Source organism: Nilaparvata lugens, chromosome 8, assembly GCF_014356525.2.
Source record: "Nilaparvata lugens isolate BPH chromosome 8, ASM1435652v1, whole genome shotgun sequence".
NCBI lineage: Eukaryota > Metazoa > Arthropoda > Insecta > Hemiptera > Delphacidae > Nilaparvata > Nilaparvata lugens.
Genome location: NC_052511.1, coordinates 8,664,151 through 8,683,483, shown reverse-complemented (window position 1 = coordinate 8,683,483; position 19,333 = coordinate 8,664,151). Strand labels below are relative to the sequence as shown.

The 19,333-nt window shown below is 35.2% G+C and overlaps 2 protein-coding genes across 3 annotated transcripts; one reads left to right on the top strand and one right to left on the bottom strand.

Moving 5' to 3' along the window:
- Positions 1-333: 333 nt before the first annotated feature.
- LOC111056893 (40S ribosomal protein SA) lies at positions 334-11,169 on the bottom strand. 2 transcript variants are annotated; one of them, XM_039433868.1, is made up of 7 exons: positions 10,881-11,169; positions 10,284-10,446; positions 8,614-8,819; positions 6,243-6,401; positions 4,785-4,913; positions 3,427-3,669; positions 334-484 (listed from the first exon to the last, which is right to left on the bottom strand). In XM_039433868.1, exons 2-7 carry the CDS (start codon positions 10,414-10,416, stop codon positions 419-421), a joined length of 936 nt encoding a protein of 311 aa, XP_039289802.1. In that variant the 5' UTR covers positions 10,417-10,446; positions 10,881-11,169; the 3' UTR covers positions 334-418. The 2 variants fall into 2 exon arrangements, with proteins under 2 accessions (XP_039289802.1, XP_039289803.1); XM_039433869.1 differs by having other exon boundaries at positions 10,816-10,888.
- Positions 11,170-11,367: 198 nt separating this feature from the next.
- LOC111056892 (E3 ubiquitin-protein ligase RING1) lies at positions 11,368-18,264 on the top strand. The gene is made up of 3 exons (XM_039433871.1): positions 11,368-12,075; positions 12,111-12,352; positions 15,756-18,264. Exons 1-3 carry the CDS (start codon positions 11,402-11,404, stop codon positions 15,965-15,967), a joined length of 1,128 nt encoding a protein of 375 aa, XP_039289805.1. The 5' UTR covers positions 11,368-11,401; the 3' UTR covers positions 15,968-18,264.
- The last annotated feature ends 1,069 nt before the right edge of the window (positions 18,265-19,333 follow it).

Sequence of the window (19,333 nt, the reverse complement as noted above, 5' to 3'; positions counted from 1 at the left end):
CCGAATTTGAAATGTTCTGTCCCAAAAATTCAAACTTTGCTCATATCTCAAAAAAATGTTTTCCTGAGAAAACTTTTCCATTTTGATAGCTTGATGATATACAAATCGAAAAACTTTGAAAAATATCACGAGTAGAAAGTTTATTTTTAGCCTTTGCACAGCCTTAACCGCAGATAAATTCCAAGACCTAAGTATAACTGGGCCTTCTATTAAACTAAACAATCAATTTTATATCCGTACAGACGGATATTACGTCTAGATGGGGCTTGAAACCACCACACTAAAATAAAAATGATTATCGTAAGGAATTGGTTGAAAAAAGAGAAACAATTCTTCAGTTTTATTTTCAATTTTATTTCATTTTATATTATAAAAGGATGTTTCAAGTCCGAAAGTAGGAGAGTCACATCTTTTTCTTTTACCAGTTGCCAGAGCTGGACACACCCCAGTCGGTGGTTGCATTGTTGGCTGGCCAGTCCTCGGTCTGAAATCAGATACGTTGCCATTAGAAAAAAATGTGGAGAAAATGTGACATTCAATTGACCACCAATAAAGAACACAACATTTATATGCAATGTAATTACGCACACAAGTTATCATAAAACTGCAAGCACTGTCCATCATTGCAAAATCGATCTTCCTCTTTTTGTTACAAAAACAGCAATATAGTACTGTCTTTGTCTTTTCTCGAGGGTATGATTTCAACTAACATTGTCAGTTTAAAATTGTCTTGGAAACTTTATTGAATCAACGCCCGAATGAAGTAAATTTTCAAAATTATCTATTATTATTTTACAAAGGCGACTTCTAGAAGTATGTTAGGCCTAGGTGGGATGAAGGGACGAATGATGATACAATGAAGGTATAGTTAGAATGAATACAAATTATAGGTTATGCTATCCACTTAAATTGATTTGAGTCCACTTTTCAGTCCAGAAATAAATTACTAGAAAGTTCACCGAATATAATAGAATGATTACATTCAATAAACTCTCAGAACTTAAGAATATTGAGTTATTAAGAAAATAATAAAGTTGTATAAATTTCGAGTCTATAGTAATAAGATTATGATAATTCTAAGCAACCATTTAAGTAGGTATTAAAAATAATGAAGTTAGATAAATTTCAAGTCTATAGTAATAAGATTGTGATAATTCTGAGCAAATCATGTATGCAATGTAATTACGCTCACTGGCCATATATACACCAGCAAGCACTGTCCATCATAGCAAGTCACTTTTCCTCATATTGTTACAAAAACAGCAGTAACAGTACTGCATTTGTCTTTTCTCGAGGGTATGATTTCAACTAACATTGTCAGTTTAAAATTGTCTTGGAAATTTTATTGAATCAACGCCCGAATGAAGTAAATTTTCAAAATTATTTATTATTATTTTCGGTGACTTTCTAGAAGTATTTTAAGCCTAGGTGGTGATGATGGGACGAATGATAATACAATGAAGGTAGAGTTATGAATGAATAAAAATTAAAGGTTATGCTATCCACTTAAATTGATTTGAGTCCACTTTTCAGTCCAGAAATAAATAAACTAGAAATTTTGAATTTGATGTTATTAAACACCGAATATAATAGAATGATTACATTCAATAAACTCTCAGAACTTGAAAATATTGGGTTATTAAGAAAAATAATAAAGTTGTATAAATTTCGAGTCTATAGTAATAAGATTATGATAATTCTAAGCAACCATTTAAAGTAGGTATTAAAGATAATAAAGTTGGATAAATTTCAAGTCTATAGTAATAAGATTGTGATAATTCTGAGCAAATCATGTACGCAATGTAATTACGCTCACTGGCCACATATACACCAACAAGCACTGTCCATCATAGCAAGTCACTTTTCCTCATATTGTTACAAAAACAGCAATAATAGTACTGCATTTGTCTTTTCTCGAGGATAGGATTTCGACCAACAAAGATCAATAATGCCAGTTGATCCAGTTAAGTACCTGTTGTCTCCATAATTAAAAATATTATTTGTTGAAAATTTACTGAAACCACTTAATGAATGAATATATTTATATGAATACACTCAAAATTGTATGCGAATAATATTCTTCATCATTTACATTACGTGAGTTACATTACCTTCACATACTGTGTATTCAAATTAAGGTTAAAAACAGTTTTGGGCAAATGCCTGCTGTTTTTTACCTGGATTGTATTTGCATATGAATAAATAAATAAAAATAATCAGCATCCATTACAGTGTTAAAAATAAATATTCAGAATAAATGTAGTTCTCAGCAAATCATGTACGCAATGTAATTACGCTCACTGATTACATTATACCAGCAGCACTGTCCATCATTGCAAATTTAATTTTCCTCTTATTGTTACAAAAGCAGCAATTAAAGTACTGCCTTTGTCTTTGATCGAGGGTAAGACAATATGATAAAATGGAATATCAAAAAATAAACTGTATAAGCATTTCATCAAATTCAGTAGAGAATCAATTTATTATTCAGAAGTGAGAATGTGCTAGCAACATTAGGCCCAATTCACACTGAGGTGACGAGGCGCTGGCGTGGCACTGACTTTTTGCCATTTCCACATCACTCCTATAAAAAACATATGAACCAAGGCAAACTGGAGTGGCGCTTCGCCACGCCAATTTAGTGAATTGGGCCTAATGTTGCTAGCACATTCTCACTTCTGAATAATGAATTGATTCTGTACTGAATTTGATGAATGTATCCACGCCAATTGAACCATATGTTTCAATGGAACTTTCTGGTATCGACAAGCAATTCTCCTACTACTGACTAATAGACAGATTACTTTTGGAGCATGAAATCGTCAAGCAATTCAACACTTAGGGTCGGTTTCCAAGCTCGGGATTTAGCTAAGTCCTAGACTTTAAACAGCTGGAGTCAGAAAATTGGCTTTCCAAAACGGGGCGTAGTCGCAGTTTTTATTTCTCATTTCTGTAATTGGAAACGTTTTTCCTTGACGAAATTAAACATTTCTGAATAATTCAAAATAGCTGAAACTTTACACTATTTTCTCTTCATTTTATTATATGTTTAATTTTCTAGTTTTTTTTGAAATTTAATTCAAACGTGACTATGACAATGACTGCGACTAGGCCCCGTTTCGGAAAGCCAATTTTCTGACTCCAGCTGTAAAGACTAGGACTTAGCTAAATCCCGAGCTCGGAAACCGGCTCTTAATATCTTGACTCTGATATAATAATATCATCACTGTACCGAAAATGTTAACAATACTGATATGTGGGTATCACGAATCAAAAAAATTGTAAGTTAAATGTACAAATAATATAACTAATTATTACAAATCTGAAATTACAATCACAATATTTCTCATCAATCATATTTAGGATGTGGTTTTTTTGAACATCTGGAGATACAGTAACCTGAAATCGTCAATCAATTGAGCTCACCTCAGTGGTCCAGTCACTGGGCTTGTTGTCGGCGGGGAAGCCGGTGGCGACCGGAGCGATGGCAGCGGCAGGCTGGCCACCGGTGGCTGCAGCGTCGTCAGCCACCCACGACTGGATGGCCACTCCACTGCTGGCTGGCTCCATGGTGTCCGCCCACGACTCGGATGGCTGTGCGTACTCCACCTCTGGCTTGGCTGTCACAGCTGGTTGGGCCTCCTTTGCCTGGGCTTCGTCCTTCTCAGCCTAGAATACAATCACTCATCAGTGACAATCGGTAGACAATATATGAATACACCAGCTCGAATTGAAAGAAGCTTAGATGGACTTTTAAAGTAACAACCGAAGCTAGAGACTACTTGATAATAGTCAAGCCATTCGTATGGCTTTTATTGGTGGGGAGTCCCTGACGAAAGTTCCACCTCGCCTTAATATATAATTTAAGCCGTCAATATGCCTTACGACTGTCGTACTTCAGCCGGGACCAACAGTTTAACGTGCCAATCTGATAACACGGGAGTGACCTGATCAAAAACTTTTGGTGATGAGACTAGTTAAGAATTAGTAAACTAGATATTGATTAGTGTAACAAACTAAACTAGTACCCGAAATATTGGTTTGATAAATCAGTGATTTTGACAATGTCAAGTCATTTTCATTCAACACTTCTATAATCTGAGAGATTAAACATCAAGCACGACTAATCAATCACTTCTCTCCAAGTCATATAATTTCTCAAAATGATTGAGCAATATTCTTCTAACAAGATCAATGAACATTTAATTTGTTTAAAACTGATTCAATGTATGCCATGTAATTACGCTCACACGCCAATTCAAGCCAGCAAGCACTGTCCATCATTGCAAATATAATTTTCCTCTTCTTGTCACAAAATCAACGTAATCGCTGATCTTGTCTTTTCTAGAGGTTGGGACACAAGATAAAGTCAAGTCGTTATCCAATCAACTTGAATGCATAATTTGTAAAAGATTAGATAGGAACTAACTCTAAGTAAATTTGATGAAACTAAATGGTTATGTGTGGCTATGTATTCAACACTGTGCTTGTATTTAGCACTTCATTAATAGTAGATTAATGAATTTCATTCATTGATTGTGTACTAAATCCAACTGATCTGATCACTTGCGCTTCCCTACTTTGTGAGATTGTAGAAAGTAAAGGTAACCACTTTTTGTGTAGTTGAGAAGTTGATATTGTAGTAACTATTCATATTAAATAAAAATAAGAAATTGTCAAAAACCACAGATTTATTGATACTTGGGAAATTTCGAAGTATCAATAAATCTGTGGTTTTTGACGATTTCTTAGTATTTTTATTTCAAGGTAACCAGGATACTCACCTCTTCTGGCTCCCTGAAGAAGAACAGGTCGACGACAATGTCCCACTTGGAGTCACGTGACAGGGTGCCGCGCAGTCTCAGCACTTCACGGGCTAGCATCCACCACATCAGACCGATCGAGTAGGTAGCCTACAAGTAGATAAACATGAAAAACTTTTCCAACTTCAAGAAATAAGCATGAGACCTCTAATCATGAATATGGAAGAAAACCATATATGAACGAAGAAACCAGTTTTCGAGTTACGTTCAAGAGATTCAAGATCACTATACAGGTTCCAGTCTTCAAAAATGTCTTTATTCTAAACCGCTTGCGGAAATGTATTTATTGAATTACGCAGAGCGTATGCATAATACTCTATTTCCCCTCTCGCCGTTGTAATTTGAAACATTTTCTCATGACTGTACTATTTAGTACTAGAGATGCAATTTATACATACTAGAATTGAATAAAATTTCATTTCTACAGTATAATACAACAGATTACATAATAAATACCGGGTGACCCAGAATAACGGGAACATTTGAAAACGCCATGAAACATTAGTGGGAAGGGCAAAAATGATTTTATTCAAAACTAATGTAAAGTTCAAGACTTGAGAATCATTAATAACATCTATCACTTTTTGACAATCACTTCTTCAAGATGGCTTCCTCCTGCACAAATACACTCTTGAAATCTGTGTTGAGATTCCCGAATGATTGCTGCAACATTTCAGCTGGGATATTGTTAATTTCATTTTGAATTGTCTGTTAACCACAGTTATTGGTCAAGATGTGAAAACGTTTGATTTGAGATAGCTCCACAAAAAGAAAATCGCAGATAGATCATGGGACCAGGAAACGCAGATGTTGCAGCGATCAATGAGTAATCGTCAACACAGATTTCAAGAGTGTATTCGTTCAGGAGGAAGCCATCTTAAAGAAGTAATTGTCAAAAAGTGATAGATGTTAATAATCCTTAAATGGCAAGTCTTTAACTTTACATCAGTTTGAATAAAATCATTTTCGCCCTTCCCACCAATGTTTTATGGCGTTTTTAAAAGTTCCCGTTATTCTGCGTCACCCAGTATAAGTGTGGTGAACATAGAGAGTGTAAACTGCGTAAGGTAGCTTCTAATCGATGAATTTATCTTTCATTTCTCGCTAGATCTTGAATATATTGACTAGGCCTACTACAAACATGCATTTCGGGTTATTTTAGTGGTCAGGAGCGTTACAAACCAAGTTCCCGTTATTCTGTGTCACCCTGTACATGAAGGATATAGTTCCATACAGTAGGTATGTAATAAGTTAAGAACAAAATGTAGTAGAATTATGACACCAATTTGGTGTTTATTAGAATAATCATTGTTAGAAAAGTAGGTAGTATAAACTTTACTTCAAATATACTGAAGAAGTGAGTAGGTACTAAATAAAAAAATAAAAACTGTAATTTTGGACTAATTAATTTAGGCCTACCTTGTTGTTGCATGGGATGGCAATGTCGACGAATCTGAGAGGTGACTCGGTGTTGGCCAGGGCAATGACGGGAATGTTGACATAGGACGCTTCCCTGATTGGCTGGTGGTCGGACACTGGGTCAGTCACCACGAGGAGGCGGGGTTCCCTGAATGCAGCCTAAAATACACAAATATATAATAATTTATGAAAAAGAACACATTAACAGCGTCAATGAATAAACCACAATAATTTTCAAATTGAATAAATTGATAACATATATTACTCATTACTAAAAATCAATTTAATATAAATCTTGAGTCTACTAATACATGAGATGAAGATCAACTAAGGTTTGCAAGGACAATATAAACAAGATAAATATAGTACTCATTAGTGAAAATTAATTCAATATTATCTTAATATAATTTATTCATAGACAATAAATACAATTCAGGTAAAAACAACAGGCATTCGCGCAAAACGGCTTTTAACCTTAATTTGGAATACACAGTCTAGAGGTTATGTAAAAATGATAACTTAATTCACACATTATTTTGAGCCCAAAAAATGTATCTACTAAATTTTTCAATTTATCAGATTAATTTATTTGTAAATACAAATCCAAACAAAAATCTTCCTTTCCACAATCGCCAAAAATATTAAAAATTTCACTTCAATCCACAATTATACTCATGTAAACATAAAAATATGATAATTGAATTATCATCATTAATGATGAGTAAATTTTCTCTCTCCAGCTCAGGTCTAAGTCAGAAATACTAAGTTATTGAAATTGAGGTAGAAGTCACAAAGAGATTTGTTGTACTCTGTAAAAAAAGAATAATAAAATAATGTGATTTCATTTAATTGTTTGTAAAGCTGCGTAACGAACACGCAATTTCACATTTCATCAGCTATGTTCTATGCTTATTATTTATCTGTACTGTACCTTACTGTTTCTGTACAAATACAGACTAATGCACCACGATCACGCGCATTTCACTTTTCAGTTGATGGTAAGTGAAATGTGTGTGTTTGTGGAGCAAAAGCCTGTACACACCTCATCAAATAGAAATGTGTGTTTGTGACAACTCTTGAGTCATTTTACTAGTACGCGGTCCAGTCCTTGCCACCTTTAGAGCCTACCTTTCTGATAGGAGGCAGGTTCTTACCCTTGATGGAGCGAACTCAGGTCCACTACGGGTTCGTCACGGAGTGTCACAATGTTCAGTGATTGGTCCTGTTCTGTTCCTGATAAATGACCTTGGATTTATGGGCAACATCCTCATGTTTGCTGACGATGCCACTATTTTCGCAAGGGGTAGAGCACCAGATTTGTCCAAGAGGTTGGCAGCAGATATTTTTGAGCTGGCGAAGCAGTGGTTCACCAGCAACGAGCTGATGCTTAATGAAAGCAAAACCTTGTTCGGGAGCAGCTTGACGATCTCACAGAAGTGAAGCTACTGGGTTTTACACTGGATGCTAAACTTGGCTGGAGTAGCCATATTGATAACATCTGTTTGAAACTAGCCAGAGTGATTTACCTACTGAGACGTCTGAAGCCATTAATCTCCAGGAAGCATCTGGTGGAGGTGTATTTTGCTGTGTTTCATAGCCATATCAACTATGGACTTCAGTTATGGGGGCACGCTCCAGGCTGTAAAGATGTACTGCTCCAGCAGAAGAAGGCTCTAAGGATCCTAGATTCGGCGGGATACTTGGACTACTGCCGACCCATCTTTATCAAGCTGAGAATACTCACGGTATACAATCAATATATTTGGCTCTCCCTGTTGCACGCAAGGGATAATTTCCACTTGCTCACAAGAAGAGAAGACAGACACTCCTACAACACCAGAGGAAAAGCGAAAATAGACATCCCTTTCTGCAGGCTGAGTAAAAAGAAGGATTGTTTCCCAATACTAGCCCTGAGGATTTACAACGCCTTATCTGACAGTGTGAAGAACTTGGACGACAGGAGCTTCAGAACAAAAATAAAAAACTGGTTGATAGAGTCTCCATTCTATTCAGTGGAGGAATACTTTGAGGCCACTAGAAACATCAGCTAACGTCGAGTGATAATTAATGTAATGCATACAGGCAAGGCCATCTTGAAAAAGTTTAAATATTACTATTCTTAAATGTTTTTTATATGTTTGACTAAGTTTATAAACGTAAATAAGTGTTTATTACGGACATAGTTTATGTCAACTCTACGACAAGGACCAAGTCAGGTCCACTTTCTGACACAGTCAATCCAGTTATCTGATCATGACTAAGGAAAGAAGTATGAAGTAAGTAAGTAGAGATTGATAAGTACCACTAGGCTATATCTCACTTACTACTATGGAAATAAAACAAAAACAGATCGATTTATCAAGACAATCACCTGGATCTGGTTAGTGAATGCTCCGGGCGTGAAGCGGCCGGCAATGGGTGTGGCGCCGGTGTGGGCGGCGAACTTGAGCACGGCTCGCTGGCCGTAGTTGCGTGACGAGATCACAAACACGTCGCTCGGGTGCTCGATGGCGACAATGGCACGCGCAGCCAACAGAAGCTTCTCCCAGGTGCGGCGCAGGTTGATGATGTGAACACCTGCATCAGAGAACATGGAAATTAAAAACACAGCTCTGAGAAGAGAATAACTCTGTATTCATAAAAATATGTAGGCTACAAATAAATTTGAATACCTAGTGTTTCCAATGTTTGAAAGATACATAACGCTAATACGGTATCTACATGTTGGCCCAATGAAGGCCAATGTCTACCAGCACTAGTGTGTGGATGGTAGTTTGCTACCGCTGGCCTTCTTGATACTATGGATATTTTAATAGTAATCACTGATGCATTCACAGTGAAGCCTAAAATCCGAGAGATATTATTATTCTTCAATGTTGTTTTCCATCACGAACTGCTAATTATCAAATCACTTTTTGCTATTAAAAAAACTACTTTTTGTGAGTGATAATTTCATTTATTGGGAAAAATGTGACTGCTAGTCGTTATTTTTAATAGCAAAAAGATATTAGTCTATTAACTTTAACATTAAGAAGGAAACACAATTTTTTCCTCCACAGTTTGTTGCATAGACAGAGTAGTAGAGAGAAGTAAATAATTGGAAGCCGACACAAAAATAGGGAGAATGCTGTTAAGTATTGAGAGTGATTAGTGGAGGAAAGAGCATCGGGCCTCTCTGTCTTCTAAAGCAAAAAGTAGGATATTTCGGACCCTAGTCCACTCTCTTGCCAAGTGACGTCGGTCTTGCATCCACACTGCAATGTGACATCGACATGCCACTCGCCCTCGCTCGACATAAAAAAATGGAAGCGCTGGCAAAACAGCCATCCACTCTCGCGCTCGTCGTCATTTGTACACACTTGGCGAGAGAGTAGATATGTGGCATAAAATGTAGGCTACTTATAAATTGAGGAGCTGGGTGCAAAAACGACCTCAGGCGGCTGATGTCATTTTTGCATCAAACGGTTCAAATTTCTCCATTCTCCATCATTTCAAGTACATGCAATCAAAATCTCATCGCTGTTTCTTGAAAACTGACCAAGTTATACGGAATTTTCTATCAGCATGCTGGCAGACTCTTCATATGATCAGTGCTGAACGTCAAGTCGTTGACTCTGATCGCATCGCAGCACAGCACCTACGGTTTGCTAGGTTATTATGAGTAGCCTATCAATCTTAAGAGTTGAATAGTTTATAATTCTAATCAATAAATCAATAAACGTATTGAATATATTTGAGAGACATGACTTTCTGCCTTGAAACTGTTGATGGATGCAAAAAAGACCTCAGTGGACTTATTTTCTATGACAAATATAAAAGTTATAAAAAAAATATTTATTCATCATTTCAGTAGCAAAATAATGAGAATATATTAAATTTTTATTGATTTAAACACTTCCAGAGATTGGGTGTGATAATATTGAGAAAAAGTATGATAAAATCTTTACCTACATGCAATGTTCTCAAAGCTATGTTTTGAGACTGAGGTCTTTTTTGCACCAAACTTCTCAATTTATAGAGATAATTAATAAAGTAACGCACCATCTTGTCTGCGCTTGTAGACATACTGCTCCATTTGGAAGTCCACGTTCTCTGTGCCGATGTGGGTGGCAGCCCCCAACATCTTGGTGACATCCTCTTCTTTCAGACTCAAACAATCTAGTCCCTCAGACATCTTTAACGTTTTTTAGGAGTAACGGTAAACCTGAAAATGTAAGATTTGCAATTAAATAGATGTTGAGAAAATGAAAACAAATCAAAACTGGATTAGAATTAATGTGTACGTGGAAACTAAAACTCTTTCAACCACTGTAAAAAATATCAAGTGTTTCAAAAATAGAGATCTATTCAATAATTTGTCTTTCAATTTACTATATGTTGAAAATAGATTTAGATAATAAGCTTTAAAATTACAGATTAACAAGTAGATAGATAAAGACACGCTTTGCACGTGGATATCGGTGTTTAGGTGGGAACACAATTTTTGTGTTACAAATAGCCTAGATTTAGAGATTTATTAAAATGAAATGTTGAAAGCAAAAATACGGAAGAGATAATTAATTTTATTATTTACAGTAAATTATGCCTAAAATATTAACTTTAAATAACAATTTACTGAAAAGAAAAAATTCAACTTACGTCAATGAACGCCACAGAAGGAAGTAAGGTTAGAAGGAATTTCTCGTTTCTGCTCCTTGCGTTCGAAACAGGAAACAACAGTGCTGACAACTGATTCAATCCATATATACTTTTGATTTTCAAAATATATTGTTGTGTTAATCATACTAATAGATATTACAATAAAATAATCTAGAACAATCCGTTTCTCTCTAACATTTCTTCACTTCTATTAGAAGATTATTTTCGCAGATAAAGCAATATTTCAGGTCACTTGTTTGGAGAACAGACAGCAGAGATTAGATTGGAAGCCGGCCATGTTGAAATATGAAAGTAGTTAACCCATTTCTCGGTCTGATTCGTGTTTGTATCATCACAAATTTCATTCTTCGTAATGTTTACTATGTTTATTCTAATTAATTTATGTTAATTTGTTTGTGCATCAGTTACATATAATGGACTTCATCTAGCTTGCAGAAAATTTACTGACTGTTTTTCTTTTCTGATAATAGATCTCTTCTTGTTTGTGACTGTTTTGATTGATGAAGATGGCGTCCAGCGAACAAGTAGGTCTCAAAACTTGGGAATTATCACTTTATGAACTACACCGTACTCCTCAAGATGCAATTACTGACAATACTGAAATTGCTGTATCTCCAAGAAGTTTACACAGTGAGTTGATGTGCCCTATTTGTCTGGATATGTTGAAGAAAACTATGACAACAAAAGAATGTTTACATAGGTTTTGTTCGGATTGTATTATAACTGCCCTTCGATCTGGTAATAAAGAATGCCCAACTTGTCGTAAAAAGTTAGTATCCAAAAGATGTCTTCGACCTGATCCAAATTATGATCTAGTAATATCTAAAATATACCCCAGCCGCGAAGAATATGAAGCACATCAGGTTAGAGTACTGGAGAAAATTAGCAAGAACCAAAGTCAAGCCGCTCTTATGAGCTCTATCAATGAGGGTATTAAACTACAGAATCAAAACAGACTGATACGAGCTAAGAAGAATGTCAGTGAAAATGATTCACAACCAAACGTCAACAATAACGATTCTAATAGTGCTGTATTGAATGCTACAATTGATCAGAACTCAAATGCTTCCACCAAATCAGCTATTCAGCAGGCCATTCAAAACTCAGACTCCCAGCAATCAATTGAAACAGCTCAGCCATCAATGCAATCTACATCGGTTGCTTTATCTCAGCAGTCTGTGAAATCAGAATCGGAAAGCATGGACCAAGAGTTCCAAAGAAACCCAAATCAATAGTCACATCAGAAAATGAATCAGGGGACTCAAGTGTTGAAGCGTCTGGTGGTCAGGACTCTGTTACTGAAGGCGAAGGACCGTCTGAGTCTATGGTTTTAGACGAAATTGAACTGATATTCATGCCGCATCCAACAGAAATGGGCACAGACAATGCCTTGATGAAAGCTTTGAAGGATAACACTATACGGTATCTGAAGACCACGGCCAATGCTACAGGTGAGTTCATAATTGTTTTTGCTTTTTTAGTTTATTTTTTTTTACAGATGATGCCGCATCCGCACCAGTGGTGTAGCAAAGGGAGTGGGGTTTCCAGGTACAACCCCACCCATGACCCCAAAAAAGAAGCACAAAAATCCAAGATATCACTACCCTCTCTTCAAATTTATCTTGGTGGAGTCTATTATAGGGAGCCCATAATTTTTGGTCAACCAAACCCCTATTAAAAAAATCTGGTGTGGTGCACTCACACTACTTTCCTTGCCGTTATGAAAATTGATCACCTGACGCTAGTGTTCACGCGCATCTCAAGTCTACTATTCAAAGATTTGAGACAGCTGGTGACACACAAGGTCTGCTATCTCTTCATTTAATAGAATCAACAGAGCTTATTTTCAATTTTAGGTGAAAATGTTACTGAAGTTTTATTGTAGAAATTTTCATGATCAATCTTTTCCATTTGAATTTTTTTGTTTAAATTGTATTTGAAGCCTGATAATTGGGAATCTAAAATCAAACTTTGCATTGATGGGGCGGAGCTCCTGAAATTTTTACAGATATGGGACTTGTGGCAGTTGATAGAGCTTGCTGTTTTTTACATCATTTTCTTTATTTTAGCAGCCATCTTGAACTGCATTTGATCGAAATTGTTCGTGTCGGATCCTTATAGAGTAAGGACCTTAAGTTCCAAATTTCAAGTAGCCTAATTTCTTTAATTGGGAGATGAGAAATCGTATACACAGATGCTCATACACACACACACACACACACAACACACACACACACACACACACATACAGACCAATACCCAAAAACCACTTTTTTGGACTCAAGGGACCTTGAAACGTAGGCCTATAGGAATTTGGAAATTGGGGTACCTTAATTTTTTCGGAAAGGAATACTTTCCTTAGGTACCTATGGTAATAGGGCTAGGAAAGTAAAAATCCTGGCTGCGCTACTGATCCGCACTCTCACTCAATGCGTACAGATGACGACAAGCGAGAGTGTAGATGGCTGTTTAGCAGCGCTTACCCTCAATGGCCTTCGCTTGCCATCGCTCCGATTTTTGTCGAACGAAGGCAAAAGACCAGCTGATCTTCCACAAATGGTCACATCGCATTGTGGATGGCAAGACCAACGTGGCCAAGCTTACCAGCTTAGCCAGCGGCTTGACGATAGTTTGGATTAGACTAGGCATAAGCTTCTTGTATATGCCTGGGTAATGGTATGTTATGATCATAAGTCCATGCCTACAATGGAGTAAGTAAGTACCTAACTACTGGCAGGGGCGGGATTGAATCCTCTATCAGACAGATTAGCACTTAGCTAGTAGATTGAAGGTTGCAATACCTTAGTCCACTAGACCACCCAGCAAGGACTGACAGTTAAGTTTCCTTCCTTGTCAATCATAGAGTACCTTCCTAAATTATGAACGGTAATTTAATATATTGCTCCATTCCCTGAGTGATGAAAATTTAATTTATATATTTTGATGTGTGAGCTATCTACCCTGCTTCTATGAATGTATGATTTATTGATTATCATGTCAAATATTCTGACTGAAATTGATCAATTTGAACCATTTTAATATTAATTTTGACGAGACAATAATAAGTAGCAAGTAGGTTTAATAGGTAATTCAGGTTTCATTTCTCTCTCATTTGCTATTAGTTTCTCATTCTCAAGTTTCATTTCAGCTATTCATCATCTCTTTATTGATCCATTCATGAAATTATCACAATCAGAACGTTTGGACTGTGTTATCATTCTGACAGTCAAGTTCCATCCTTGTCAATCATGGAGTACCTACCAAAAATATGGTAAAATATAAGATACGGTAATTTAATATTGTTCCATTCCCTGAGTGATGAAAATTTAATTGCTATCATTGATATAGGCTAATTTGAAGTGTGAGCTATCTACCCTGCTTCTATGAATGTATGATTTATTGATTATCATGTCAAATAATGTGACTGAAATTGATCAATTTGAACCATTTTAAAATTAATTTTGACAAGACAATAATAAGTAGCAAGTAGGTCTAATAGGTAATTCAGGATTCATTTCTCTCTCATTTTATATCAGCTACTCATTCTCAAGTTTCATTTCAGCTATTCATCATCTCTCTATTGATCCATTCATGAAATCATCACAACTAGAAACGTTTGTACTGTATTATCATTCATCCCCTGGGCTTAAAATACTTGTGGGGAGTAGTCTTTATAAATAAAGAAATTTTCATGAATTCCCAAAACTTCCTGGCCAGAGAAATATTCCAAAAATGTTCCTTCCCACTGGGAATATTCCCAACCCACCTCACCTAGCTATTGCTACCTATTTTGACCATTTCGTAAGAAATTGAAAAACGTTTCAATAAAACACTTCTCGAAGGTAATCCAGTTTCGGTTTTTACACCACCCAATCTATAAAAAACAAGTTTAATTAAAACACTTATCATTCATTTATTAAAAGAATGTAAACCAGTTTCGGTTATTATACCACCCGATTACAAAAAATACATTGTCTACTGATCTACTGAAGATAAGTGACAGTTTATTGAAAGAAGGTAATCCAGTTTTGGTTATTACACCACCCAATCTATAAAAAAACAAGTTTAGTTAAAACACTTTGAAAGAATGTAAACCAGTTTCGGCTATTATACCACCCGATTTACACAAAAATACATTGTCTACTGATCTACTGAAGATGTGTGACAGTGTACTGGTTTTTTGTTATCTATCAATTGAGTTGTAGTAACAAAAATATTTCAATATTCACCACAATTTAACAAAATTTATTTGAATTTTCTTTGTCGTAGTGGGGGTGATAATGTGGTAGGTAAGCTTATTGCTTACGGACGCTGGAAGAAAGCAGGACGATTTTAAGTCCATTTTAGATGTATCTACCTCAAATCGTTTTTTTTTTTCAAATAATACAAAACATTGTAATTTTCGATACATTCTTACTATAGATAAATTATTATAACCCTCTTACTATAGATCTTAGATCGTTATGACATAGAGAACAATAGCATAAGTAGATATGCCATGGTATAGGGCGTTTATGTCGCAACTTTTACTGTTATCTCAAGCCGATAGTCCACGTAGTTCTTTCCTGTGAAGCTTTATGACGCTGGTAGTCTCTCATATTGTGCCGTTCATACACTCTTACCCGGTCAATACAGTAAAAATCGACAGTAATGGGCTTGAGATAACAGTAAAAGTTGCGACATAAACGCCCTATATCATGGGATATCTACTTACGCTATTGTTTATCTATGGTTATAAGTTTCTTAGATCCTTCTTAGATCTTATAGATCGTTATAGTTACTGGACATTGTAGGATGCCTAGATTACCAATTTTATTAGACACATTTTTATGAATTATGATTTGTTTTTTGCAGTGGACCATCTGAGCAAGTACCTGGCAACAAGGCTGGCGCTCGATCTAGGCTCGGAGATCTCAGACCGAAGTTTGAACTTCTGCATATTCGTGGCACCCACTCCCGGGCAATTCATGGCACTGAGTGGAAACCAGACCCTTCGACAGGTCAACGACAGGTTCTGGAAACTCAACAAACCTCTCGAGATGTTTTACTCGTGCAAGAAGACGTGAGGACTCGACTGATATTTGCACAAATTACGTTCGAAAAAACTCGGTGAATCAAAGACATCTTGCAGCACTCGTAAGTGATGGTGGCTGGATTGTGAATATTGTACAATTTTTTATAGTGTTTATATATGTAACTGGTAGTTTTAATGTATTTGATACGTGAGTCAACCCTAATAGATGTTGAATAATTGTATATAGATTTACTTTTTGTGTAGTTGAGAAGTTGATATTGTGGTAATTATTCATATTGAATGAAAAAGACTAAGAAAAAGAGACCGGTTTCGGTTATTACACCGAATTTCTATCAGTTCATCAAGTTTATCAGTTTATCAGAGATTGACAATGGTGTAATAACCGAAACCGGTCTTTCTAATTATCAATAAATCAGTGGTTTTTAGACAATTTCTTAGTCTTTTTCATTCAGTATATAGATTTTATGATACCCAGTTCAGGATAATTTTTTGTTCTATGTTAACTTACTTGCTTCTAAATATTTTCTAGTCTCAAGAATGAACAAAATCTTTATTTTGATAGTGTTACCTCCTTCAAGTTTGCAATATCATTGGTTAAAGAAAAACCATTCAACTTAGTACCGCAATCAATTAATTGAAAATCAAATTTGCGAAAAATGTAGCCTGCTTTTATTTTTTTTTGTAGACAGAGTTCAGGATTGAAAATTTTTGAATGGAGAGATATTTATTCATCAGTGACATACGCACATGATCATAGAATGATTGTGAAAATGAAAATAAGCAGGCTCAGCCCTATTATCTATGATTATAATATCATCTACCAAACTGATTTTATGAATGGAGAGAATTTATTCATCAGTGACATACGCACATGATCATAGAATGATTGTGAAAATGAAAATAAGCAGGCTCAGCCCTACTATCTATGATATAATATCATCTACCAAACTGATTTTATGAATGGAGAGATATTTATTCATCAGTGACATACGCACATGATCATAGAATGATTGGAAATGAAAATAAGCTGGCTCCGCCCTCACTATCTATGATATAATATCATCTACCAAACTGATTTTATGGTAAAAATCCTCATGAAATATGCGTATCTATCCAGTTTTCTGTGTATCCTATTTTATTATAAATCGTTTTTGTAAAGTAGACATACATTAAGTTATCTCTATGTTGCACATCACTTCAGTTTTAGTCCTAGAAAATAACCGGTGAAATTGATTTCGTTATAAACTTTATCGTTGCTTGACAAAGAATAGAAAATAATCAAGAATTATATAGTTTGATTCAATCAAGACGAAATTATGGTTTTGCAATATACTAGTGGTGTTTGTTAGTAATTTATTCATTATTATTATTTGAGACAACAGGTAACACCATTTTATCTCCTTCACAAATAGCCTACAGTACATCAGAAAATTTAATACTAGAAAAAAAAACAAGATGTTTTTTTCATGTGTCAATAAAGGTGCGTACAGATAGACGCGCCGCGAACATGACCAATTCACTTTTAATCAGCTGATTAAAAGTGAATTGCTCATGTTCGCGGCGCGTATATCTGTACACACCTTAAGACTCAATAGCTGACTAGGAAAATTGAATATTATGCTTTACTTGATCCAGTTACAAATAGCTCTTCCAATTTCTAGTCTCATCTTTGATAATATAGTGACCATGTTATTACAAAATAATTTCAGATCTATTGAATTTTTCTATAATTGAATCTTCTTAAAAAAACTCAATCAAGTGTTGTTATATGCTTTGCTAATTAAGTTTCATTCATAGAATGATAATCAAGGTATTGTGATTAATAATCCCATCCACATCTGGACATTAATTTTGTATGTAGTATGCTTCTGTTGTTCATCAACTTTCAATTCTTATTTGTGGAAACCTTAGACTTTCATCTAATAAGTTCTATCTTCAACGATGATAGGAATGATAAAAATGGAAAGGGTAATTATTAGGTTGGAATCTCCTTTTTACATGAGAAAGAGAGTCAATAGGAAAATTTTGTAGGTGGAGGCGAAAATATAATAAATTCATCACATAATGTGGCTTTGAGGCATATGCAGGGTTATTTTTGGTTTTCTTGTTTCCGTTAAAGTTATTTTGTATTAAAATAAAAATGCATATCTTTCATAATAGTCAGTGTTAATAACGTCTTCAATGTGTATATCGCGTGATTGTTTCATTGTGTTATAAAATACAGTATAGCAGAGAATGTATTTAGTTGGAAAATATACTGTCGTTTTTTACGCTTTGTAAATATACTATGTAATTAATATGAATGAATTAAATTATTTTCTAATATGATGAGTTTTTAATTTTTTTGAAAATAGTAGTTTTGTTTGCTGCTTTGCTCGTATCCTGAGCTCATTTCCAAATCTGATTAATATTTTTCCTCCACCAACTATCTCATAGTCTGTATAAAATAAGTTGAGACTTGGCCCTCCATCCAAAGAAATAATGGCGTTGCCAAATTTTGTAAAATTGCGGATTCAACTCTGAAACCTTTTCAGCACTACTGGAATATCGGTGATGATATTCTAAATACAATTCTGTGATAAATTAGAAATTCACAATTTTCAACAATTTGGCAACGCTGTTATTTCTTTTGATGGAGGGCTAAGTCTCGACATATTTATCACACCAATAACAATAAATAAACCACTGGAAAATTACAAATTATGATAAAAAAATATTTAGCCTCAAATAGAGCAGTGAACAAAATATTAACAAAAAATCTGGTGTGGTACACTCACACAACTTTCCTTGCTCATTGAACTATAAGCCTCATTATCAAACGAGAATAATTTAGGGGAATAACATAATGACGATTGACGGCAACATATTTGCAACTACGATCAGACTACTGTATATGTGTATATACAGTTGTTTTTAGAGTACTTTTTCCTTTATGTAAATTGTGAAATTCGATGATTTTTTTTTGAAATTCGTCAAAACAGCTGTTCTACAGATGAAATATCTTGACTATGACTGTGTTCTTTTTATAAACTGCTCTACCTACCCACGGTATATGGAAGAAGAAAAAGTAAAAGCCGTGTACCAACCTACCTCATGCACGAGAAGGAGGTTACAAAGTCCATTTCTCAAGGATTGGGTGGACCCCTCACTAGTATCCCAGGAAAAAGACTCATGTCAGTTGATAGAGCTAATAAATAACTATACAGGGTATGGATTTCAAAAAATTCGTTAGAGCCGTTTTTGAGAAAATCGTGAAAAAATGGTTTTTTAGTAACTGTAATTTTTCTCAAGAATATTACGGAGCTCCTGCAATTTTCACATAAATAAGACTCATGTCAGTTGATAGGGCTTATAAATAGCTATCCATGGTATAAATTTGAAGAAAATCGTTGGAGCC

Coding starts and splice junctions, on each gene's coding strand:
- LOC111056893 (XM_039433868.1), bottom strand. CDS start 10,416: ATGTCTGAGGGACTAGATTGTTTGAGTCTGAAAGAAGAGGATGTCACC. Junction 3,670..4,784: donor TCTTCAGGGAGCCAGAAGAG/GTGAGTATCCTG, acceptor ATTGTATTCTAG/GCTGAGAAGGACGAAGCCCA. Junction 485..3,426: donor CCAGTGACTGGACCACTGAG/GTGAGCTCAATT, acceptor ATCTGATTTCAG/ACCGAGGACTGGCCAGCCAA.
- LOC111056892 (XM_039433871.1), top strand. CDS start 11,402: ATGAAGATGGCGTCCAGCGAACAAGTAGGTCTCAAAACTTGGGAATTA. Junction 12,076..12,110: donor TCGGTTGCTTTATCTCAGCA/GTCTGTGAAATC, acceptor GCATGGACCAAG/AGTTCCAAAGAAACCCAAAT. Junction 12,353..15,755: donor GACCACGGCCAATGCTACAG/GTGAGTTCATAA, acceptor TGTTTTTTGCAG/TGGACCATCTGAGCAAGTAC.